The sequence below is a fragment of the Neodiprion virginianus genome, chromosome 3 (assembly GCF_021901495.1).
Source record: "Neodiprion virginianus isolate iyNeoVirg1 chromosome 3, iyNeoVirg1.1, whole genome shotgun sequence".
Taxonomy (NCBI): domain Eukaryota; kingdom Metazoa; phylum Arthropoda; class Insecta; order Hymenoptera; family Diprionidae; genus Neodiprion; species Neodiprion virginianus.
In genome coordinates, this window is record NC_060879.1 from 18,115,375 (window position 1) to 18,126,111 (window position 10,737).

At 37.2% G+C, this 10,737-nt stretch overlaps 1 protein-coding gene across 2 annotated transcripts; it reads right to left on the reverse strand.

The window, feature by feature from the left end:
• Positions 1 to 6,187: 6,187 nt before the first annotated feature.
• LOC124301298 (transmembrane protein 68) lies at positions 6,188 to 10,434 on the reverse strand. Of its 2 annotated transcripts, none has more exons than XM_046756187.1 (6): positions 10,300 to 10,425; positions 8,562 to 8,706; positions 8,318 to 8,412; positions 7,464 to 7,825; positions 7,171 to 7,374; positions 6,188 to 6,881 (listed from the first exon to the last, which is right to left on the reverse strand). In XM_046756187.1, the coding sequence occupies exons 1-6, from the start codon at positions 10,346 to 10,348 to the stop codon at positions 6,765 to 6,767; spliced, it is 972 nt and encodes a 323-aa protein (XP_046612143.1). In that variant the 5' UTR covers positions 10,349 to 10,425; the 3' UTR covers positions 6,188 to 6,764. The 2 variants fall into 2 exon arrangements, with proteins under 2 accessions (XP_046612143.1, XP_046612144.1); XM_046756188.1 differs by lacking the exon at positions 6,188 to 6,881 and adding an exon at positions 6,888 to 7,078 and having other exon boundaries at positions 10,300 to 10,434.
• Positions 10,435 to 10,737: the final 303 nt, after the last annotated feature.

Below are 10,737 nucleotides of genomic sequence, written 5' to 3' on the forward strand. Positions count from 1 at the left end.
CATAAAGACTGATCCCCGTGGATAAATTTTTGTGACAATTTTTCGCCGGGCAGGTGGGCCCAGGTGGACCTAGGAGCGTAGGAGGGTTCTGCTCTATCGACTCTACCTAACGAGCTCGCACTTACAATCGTAGCAGCCAAAGTAGTGACGGTATGAAAGCTTGAGATTGAGTCCGTACAAAGTGAGCACGTAAGACTACTTGTCAAGTGCGACTTAGAAATTTCGATCAGCTCGATCATCCCCGTGAGATGGTGCATACTATAAATTTTATAATTTTCCAAGAGACAAACTAGATTATCTATGATGATCAGCTAAAATATGAAAATAGAAGAATTATTCATTTCGAAATGGGATTCTATTCGACACGCGCTCGATGTATTCCGTAACATTATTATTCATAATTATTCCAACAACTTTTCATTTGCTCTCTCGATTTCGAATTTTCGTGGGCGTAGAATCGAAACGCTGTTTTAGCTAGTCGCAAGGGGAGTGTCTACGTTGGGTAGAGAAGCAGAATTGTTTTTCGAATAGTGTTCGGATGGATAAAAATTCAGAGTAACTGTAATACATCACGGATGCGCTAATTTTGATCGAGATGAAATGGATGCTCCGTATATGAGACAGTATTTAACGCAGTGTAGTGATTTGAAGACCTGAAGAGGCGATAGAGACTGAAGGAACGGAGCTTCTTGAAACTCCAAGTACATTTTAACAGACATTTAAGACGTACGAGAAAAATTTTTTATCATCCAACTGTCACAGAACGGCAGCGTTATCAGCTGACCCGTTAACTGAAGAAAGTACTGTATATGCGAGAGTTCTAATCCAAAGATGGCGGCGCTCCCCCTAACTCCCCCCGACCCTCGGCACACACACACACACACACACACAAAATAATTCCTGTCGAGACTTGTTTTCTGTCGAACGTCATAAACGTAGGTATTCGGGCAAGGGGTCTGGGCCCCGATTTTTTTATACCTGCACCATCCACTACCTGCTTTGCGTTGACTAATTTTCATTGCATGCTTGGAAAGCTATACATTGGTACTCTACTCGCAGCATTTGCACAGATTTTTATACTTAGGTGGGCATCCATCGTAGGTGGCGGCGGGTTCGCGGACAGGGGGAGGGGGAAAGGGTGAAAACCTGTTCCAACACGCTTTTAGGCAAGATGCAGCTGCGGAAGCGGGTTACTTCAAACGAGCAATAAAACCCAAAAATTTAGGGATGGCGGGATGGGTAAAGGGTGGGCCCAGTCGTCTCTGACGTCATTTTTCCTTCCGAGATGCGCAGAACGCAGTGCGCACCGCATCTCTGACGTCATTTTTCCCTCCGAGATGCGCACAACGCAGTGCGCACCGCCCCCAAATTCTTGAGATTCATCTGTATAATGCAAGGTGCGTCTGAAGACTCATCAGTCTTACACGATATGTGCAAGTGAAAACTTCCCAATATCTTCATCATCCGCGTCAAAGTCATGGCCGTCGAAGCGTATATGGGACTTGCAGAGCAGATGGAGGGGACGTACAATTTACTGAGAGAGCAACCACTCGGAGAAGAGAATGACGCTGTCATCAATCATTGGACTGATATTGGAATTGCGAATATCCAAGTTCTGCGCGATATTTCCATGCAACGAGGAACAACCGTTGGTGCGAAAATACGGATCCAACATACGATCACACTCCTGCAATCTTGGGTGACGAAAATCAAGCAGTTGCAGCAGCGCACAGTGGTGACGGGTGAAAATATCGGTACTCCTGCGGGTGTTCAGTGGGACGATGTGGATAGTGCTTTTGCCAGCCGAATCAGAATGGGGGTTGTCACAACTCTCTGTCATAAAAATTTTTCGAAAATGCCAAGCATGAAGAGATCTCCATCGAAGTCAAGAGTTTCAACACCTCCAACGTGGCGTTTCTCCTCCCATCGAGCGATATAAATGGCTGGTTTATACGTGCACGGGGTGATCTGCTATCAAAGGTGGAAGATTTCGAGCAACGCGATTCCAGCTGGAGTATGATTGAGATCCTCAACATCGCTGTAAATATCAACCGCTATCAGCCTCTCGCCGCGGGAGCTTCAACATTCATCGAGCTGCCCCAAGACATTCGACATAAAAAGGCTGTGATCAACGTGAGGAACGAGGACAAAAGATGCCTTCTTTGATCCGTCACAGCAGCCCTCCACCCAGTCAACACTCACACTGAAAGGACAAGCCGTTATCATCGATATATTTCCGAGTTGGACTGTACAGGTATCAAATTCCCTGCTACTCTACATGATGTCAAAAAGCTTGAGAGATTGAATAATTTGCACATCAATGTATATCGTATAGAATCTCAAACTTTTTCGCAACATGCAAAATCAAATAAAAGCGTCATCGTGCCAATTTATTTGAGTAAAAATTTGCATAGTGTAAACATTGACACGATCCATCTTCTAATGGTTGAGAGTAATCCGGAAGACGATATGACTGGTGAGTTTGCACCGAGATTCCACTTTGCTTGGATTAAAGATCTTTCCCGATTGGTGAGCAAACAATTGTCCGTTCATGAACACAAAACGTTTTTATGTGTCAGATGTTTGTGCCACTTTAGCGTGAAACACGCCTACGACAATCATCGACAAGATTGTATTATGCTAAATAAAGTACGCATGGAATTTCCCAAGTGTAAAGATTTAGTATTTACCAATTTTCAAAACAAAGGCACCGTTCCATTTGTCGTATACGCCGATCTCGAATGTATATTAAAGTTCGCACAATCTCCATGGCTCGAGCCTTACATCATGCTCAACACAGACATGCGTAAGCGGTCGAGGAATGAATTTGGGAAAAACTTTTATAAACTAATGAACAACGCGGTGTTCGGTAAGACTATGGAGAATGTGCGAAATCATAAAGATGTTAAATTGGTCACAAAATGGGAGGGAAGAGGTGGTGCGAGAACGCTTATTGCCCGAGCAAACTTTCACAGCTGCACCGTATTTGGCACTGATATGGTTATCATTGAAATAAATCGTGTTAAAGTTCACTTCGCCAAACCTATTTACGTCGGCGCATCAATTCTAGATCTGTCAAAAATCTTTCTCTACGATTTCCACTATAATTATATTAAAACCAACTTTTCGAACAAACAAGCTAAATTGATGTATACCGACACAGACAGCCTTATTTATCAATTCAGATAGAATGAATATCTACGATATCATCAAACGTGATGTAGATACAATGTTTGATACCTCTGACTATCCGCCCGACAATGTGTATGGTATTCCCCTTAGAAACAAGAAACGACTAGGGTTAATGAAGGATGTAAAATAACGGTAAAATTATGACAGAGTTTGTGGGACTGCGAGCAAAGCTGTACACATTTACTACAATGGGTGAGGATGGGGAAAAATATGACGGTGGCGTAAAAGTGAGTAAACGTGCAAAGGGTGTAAAAAATTCATCAATAAATAGCATCACGTTTGATGATTATAAGCGCTGTCTGATGGCTTATCAAGAGTTGACTCTCCCAGTGTTTAATACGCAGTAAAAAACATGAAGTAAGCACGATCGTACAAAAAAAATTGGCTCTGAGTTGGCAAGATGACAAACGGCAATTGATACCTGGGCAGACCGACACCGTACCTTTGGGGTTTGTCCCAGCCCCCCAATAGCTATAGGATAAACTGTAGACGTAGAATTGATGTAAATATTTGATGTTTGACGCCTCGGACGATCCACCATTCGGGCGGAAACGTTTCACCATCAATACGATATTTAATGGATTTAAAAATGTGAATTCATATACTTCACAATTATTTATTTATTATTATTAATATATCGAGCAATTATTCATATTTATTCGTTTACCACGAAAAAAGTTTTCAGAAAATGAAAAAAAGTTTTACAAAAAATAAAATGTGTAATAATCGTATGGAAAAATTGCATATCATCATCATCATCATCATCATCATTATTATTATTATTATTATTATTATTATTATTATTATTTTCATGGTACAGAGTATGGCACATGTGCGTACAAAGGAAATAAAATGTGGAAATATTTGTATATTCAAAATCTTTTATTGTAATTCGGAAAATACATACAAATTATGTTACATGTCTGTTTTATTTATCCAACTATTGTGCGAATTATCAAAACCCAACCACTTCACATAGAACAGATTCCCCCGTTTGCGTAATACTTTCTCCACAAGGTAGCCGTCGGGATATTTCACTTTGTTGAGCTCTTCCTCGTAGAAGCCCCCCTCGATGGGATGATCTTGATAATCGGTAAGTTTGTAGGTGGGTGGATTGGTATTTTTCACCTCACTCACGGTGAATATTTCTGTCGTCCAATTGGGTGTATAGCCTTTATCGAATACATTCTTGTACTTGCTGATTCGAACTCGATCGCCTACACTGAATTTCCGCGCTCGATCACTTCGTTTGATTTGCCGAGACTTGTATACGCCTCGATACAGTTGTTTTTCATTGTCCGTGCAGGCATCCACCAGTTTTATTCGAATCGTGCGATGCTTGGTGCTATTGTAGGACTTCATTGAATTAACCCAAAATATTAATCCACTTGTGAAATCCTAGGAGAGTAAACCGCTTCCACATTTTATTTTTTCAATGTTCGACTAAAACGTTCGCATATCGACGCCTTTAAGAACCTCAAAGTGTTCCAACAAGCACCAAGGCACAGTGTTCGACCGTGCAACACAGTGTCACACTGTGTCTCCTTGCTGGAAAGCTCCCTGTGTTACTCGGAAGGCGAATGCAGCCAGCATCATGTCGAAATCGGTAACTCTCTGATGTTCTGGAATAAGTTCTCAACTCTACCGTTGGAACATCTCAGGGGTCGCAAGCGCATGAGGATTTTCGGGTGTCACACGAAAGCTCATTAGGGTAACTGTCTTCATATTTTTCAGTGAATGCTTGAACGTCTTGAAAAACCTAGCCATGGAGCCTTACTCTAGGCTCCATGAACCTAGCCGTCACATGTGTACCAGAAATGCAATCAGATTAAATTTTTTCATTTCTGATAATAACGATAGTTGCAAACGTTATATGAAATCGAATTCTTCAGTTTAGATGTATATAGATATACTTTAGCTGGGGTGATGTTACACATTACGTTTTTTAAATTTATATCTGCTTCAACTTAAGAGGGTGCCATATGGACGTTGACGTATATATCTTCCAATATTGAAGTCAACGTATCTCAAACTCGGAAAAGGGCCCAACGGTTCATTCCATTCTAAAAAAACACTGAAATACAGTTTAATTTTACGCAGAAATAAAGAAATGTGATGAATTCTACGAAATCGCAATAGTAAATTCGTAGATTTCATGATTCATTCATTCATATGATTCAGAAATGAAGAAACTGCAGGAATTCTACGAATTTACTATCCCGATTTCGCAGAATCTGTGCGTTTGTTTTATTTGTGTCTCAAGTGAAAATGAATTGAAGTGTTTTTGTGCAGAATTGCCTACAGAATGGGGCTATTGAACCATTTTTCGCGTTTGCGATAGCAGACTTTGATATTTGAAGACATATATGACAACCTCGAAATCGACTAGGCACCCCCTTAACTTACTAATTTGGTTTTTGGCAAGCTTTAGAAAATGAAATCTGGAAAGGTTCTAACAAATCCTATTTGACAAGCAAAAATACTAACATCAAGACAGTTAACAACTTTATTCTACTGCTTCACCACAATTAATCATACAAATATCAACGGTAACATCACCGCTATTTCAATATTTTCACAGATACACGTAATTATAATATTCGTTTTCTTTGCTTAAAAATTATCAAGTACAAATACAATAAATATACAGACCATTTGATAAGTACGTTGCGCAGTTGTAATAGATTTTCATGAATAATAATTACTCTGCTATATATACCTATATGTGCTATGTACCATATTACTAATCTTTAACGTGACATTCTCTTATGTGTGTAAAAGCAGAAAAATTTTTAGGGTACGTACATACTGACATGAGCAAAATTAATATTTCAGGCATATAGTTCAATATGGTGCAACATAATACAGGGAGGATAAAAGTGCGAATGATTTACATTACATTATTACGACAAAATGTGCCGTATTTAACATAATATTAACTATCAAATTGCTGTGGCGTAGTATTACAGTAAGAACTACTTTTTCCCCATTGTAAGCTAATTTCGTCCACGCTGCTTGGAAGATAGTACTAGCGAACAAGTCAATCAAGAACAGAGAGCTGAATCACATCAGTTGTCAGAGAAGAATACTGTTTGCAAGTGCAATCAAAGTATACAACAATTTCTCTATGCATAAAGAATATTTTTTTTCTTGTTGGTACTTTCAAATGATTACCTGCTAAAAATCATCATATCGAGGTCAATTCGGTAAAACGTTTATGTTGATTTGTTAAATTTTGGTGTGTATAAACACTCATAAAGAATATTTGTCACTGTGGAATGTTATGTACAACCTTAATTTATACTCTCGGCAATTAAGTCAGATCTTTGTAGTGCAGTTATCATGTTATGATTATCCAAGAATGTTGTATACGAAATTGTCTAGTTCCAATATACATATAATTCTCTCAGAGTTTTGTAGTTGCGGATAAATATTCAAATGTATTTGAAACTCTGTTGTGTCAACTTTGCATGAAACTATTATTTGGTAATAGAATTATATTCAATATTATTGTAATACATCATACAGTCGTTAGACTGAAGTTCACTTGACCTCTAATCTATCTATATAGGCTATTCCTCATACCGAACATCACTAGACATCTGGTAAACTCTCTCCAGGAGAGCCCTTGTTATGCTTCCAGGCAATTTTTGATGCTTCTTTATTAAATCTTCTAATGCTGTTGCTACCTGAGTAGATAAATATGTTCATTACCAATTCAGAGTGAATTATCCGTTTTTGCAATATTTGATTCTCTCAATATTGTCAATTCCTTTTCACACAATTTGCTGAACCCATGATTTGATATATTAAAATTTGGCTTATTACTGTCATGTAGGATCGACCTTGAAACTATATCTCATAAAAATTAAAGATACTTCGGTAACTAATGAAAAAAAACCAATCAAATAGAACGACATAAGTCTCCATTAGATGATACAATATAAGATTTTAATACAAAAATACATTTAAACATACCTTCACCTGAAGCTCTTCAGCTGACAAAGAACTGTCATAGGAAATCGGTTTGCCAACAAAAGTAATAAGTTTCACTGGAAAGCCACCAAATATTGGCACAAACGGAAATCTGGTTGCTGCATAAATCCGAAGCCATATTCTTCTACCCCAACTCACTGTCCTGAATGCTTCTCTTAAATTCCTTGTAAAGATAGGAATTATTTTCTAATATGAAAAAATGAATGATTTTTAGACAAAATGGGTACATAGTATTTGATACTTTCCAAAAAGGTAGTCAGATCTATTAATCTTACCACTTTAGCATCCAGTGCCACCTTAGCGAAACCTAATCGCTTCTTCCACATAAGGCGGTAATAACAGTCCCCAAATTGTGCCTCGTAAACACCGCCAGGAGAAATAGCTAGCATGTTTCCTTCTTTCAAGATAGATGAACATGTCTGTATTGTACCAGGAATAACTTTCAAAACATCGGATATGATGGACCAACCAGGAACTTTGAATAGGAAACGATCGGCAACTGTGTGAATTAGTTTGGAATTGTAAAGGAATACTTTGGATATGAAATAGTAAAGGTCTATCGGAATAGCTCCATGGTAATAAACGAACAACACTGGCTCGTTTTCTGGAATATTATTCAGTCCAACAATCTCGTAACCTGTCAAAAACCACGGTAAATAACATTAAATTATATATTTTTTTTCAGAATATTTTCTACTTCAGATTCAAAAGTTTAATTAATGACTATAAAACGAATCTCTCACTTAAAAATCCTGCAGCTTATCTACATTTACAAAATAAGAAGAATATTCGATGTATTTTCATTTCAACATAGTTTAATACGCCTAGAAAATATTAAAACATCGACTCTTCTTAACATTTTTGTGCAGATAATCATTCAACAATAAAAAGTCGACTCGGACATTGTCTTCAATAAACTCAAGCTAGTAACTACATCCAACTTGGTCTAATATTTCAAGATTGCCACTTTGAGTGGCCATGAAATTAACAATTGCTACACTTCGATTTTACACAAAAAATCTGATTTCGGATTTTTGAACTGCATGGTAAATTTATCCTTCAAATTATTATCAAACACTATACTGTGCGTTTTCACAATATGACATTGGATTCCATCCCATTTACACACCATGCCATATCCATCCGTGAGCATCCCAAACCGCGGCTACTGTATTTCGCGCTGCATTTTTCCAATCCGTTTCGTACGCATGTCTTAATCGGGCTCTGAAACAATGTTCCACGTAAAATTGAGTGACACTCACAGAATATAAATACATAATATATTTCGAATCTCAGTGTGGATGAACTGCATTCTTTCATTTTAAGTTTAAGCCATATCATTGAAAAACTGATGTATGGAAATCAGACCATACCTATGTAATTTGTAGACATAAAGAATTGATGCAGTGGCGTAAAGGAGTACGACGATCACTAAAGGAAGTAGAAACGTAATAAGTAAAGGCATAAGTAGCCATGATAGCCAGAGCGTGAAGTCCACGTCGATATCGATGTATTCAACTGAAAAGGATCAAGTATCATATCATTCTAAATTGTTTGTGAAAGTGAAGGCACATCATATGATGTCTATCGATTCAATGCTAATAGTTATTAACTCTCTTCTGCCTCTACTGAACGAAAAACATTTCAACGACAGTCATTTCATTCAAACTGGATTCGTAGTGTTTTTTGTAGCTGTTGTGTGGAGTTTTGCATTTAGCGATGTTGCAACAAAAAAATCGAAAGTAGAAATATTTATAATGGGGGTTTTCAGACTACAGAATTGTCACTCCAGATGGTCCGTAAGCTTGCGTATTTTGAAACAAAGTTGAACGGACTCCGTCATCTGAATCATAAGTTCAGAGAAGATAAAATAGTTTTAAAATCTGTGGTAATGTTTGTGTTAATAATAGGGAACAGAAATGAAAGAATATCCCTAGTATGTAATGGGAATGAATCTGAGCAAAATTGAATCATGCCAAGATATCAATGATTTGAGAAGAGATTTTATGACAGGAGTGTTCAATATGATAAAACTCTGATGTTTTTGATCTGATTTAAACATTTTTGGACTCCTTTTGCTTGTTGACAAAGTTTCCACAACTTGTATGAAAAAAATTTGATAGATCACACATAAAAGTATTCTCATATCATAACGTGCAAATTAAGAGCTGACAAACATCTGTTATACCGCTGTAACTATTTACATACATTTTGAAGATGTCCGCTTGTAAAAATTTGTTCAAGCAATTTCTGGCGATCTTTATGGCAAACAAAATAAGTCCAACAACACTAGATTCAGATCAAAAACACAAGGGTCAAATCCTTACAAATGTTTCAACTATAAAACTTTTCCTCAAGTTGTGGATACCTCATCTCGATAATGCTCGAATTTGCTCAGTGCCATTTTTATTATATGTATATCAGATATATTATCATTATTTTTTTATTATCATTGGTACAAATAACATTTCTGGAGATTTTTCATTCACCTTTTGATTCAGATGCTGCTCAGTCAGTTGCTCAATAACCGAGGTTCAAATACATTCAACTTCCATTATACTATCATGAAGGATTTTTATGATTTGTCATATTGTACTACCTTCCATCGGTATTATCAATCATATGAATGCTACTCTGATACATACGATTATTCTGACCAATTACTGTGTGAGTACATAGCTAAAGTGGCCCATCTGGGTTTACTCTATAATAAGGATAGATGTGGTGAAATAAATAATCGTAATTTACGCCTGCCATAACTGTGTCGATCTTATGCACTGCTTATTTCAACAAATGAAATTATTATTTCTGATAAAAAATTAAATCCTGCCAAATTTCACAGATGGCAAAACGTATTATTTATCACAATTTCACGTTTATACTAAAATTATCTCACTATCCGTACTTTACTCAGGTTTGTAATAATTCAAAGTTGAAGACACAGTGCATGTGAATTAATTAGCAAGTAACCTATATATCATCAGAAGTGATTTGGTAGCAAATTGACGAAATAGTAAGGCCTAATGTCTAACATCACGTGTAGTTACGTTTAGTTTTGGGGTTAGAAGATGATGCATTGTTTTTTCAATAGAAAATAAATAAAATGTTTACCTATGAAACCACCTATCATCTGCCAAATATTTGGTACTAACGATATCATGTTTATAAATTACGATTAGAGGTGGACAAAATGGAACAAAATAATCACAATGTTTAATAAATTTAATTAATTCACGCACATAATTGTCACTGATGTTTTTTTTTTGTTCTTTTTTTCTTTGTCTGCAAAACCCTTGCGCGTATCCTTGTATTTCGCACTTTGGGGTTAGTTTCTACAGTTTCTTGATTTGAACAGCTTCTGAATTCGGATTCGAGTTATTCTGTCCAGCTGAGTGGAACAAATATCGACTGTGTTCGGAAATTGACTGACAGTACTGTCAGTACTGGTTTTCCGTTCTAAAATGCTTTTCAGCACGGCTGACACGACTGAAATGTATCACCATTTCGTTGGACATTGGTCCTAGGGAACTACTGACTACCGGCTGTCGA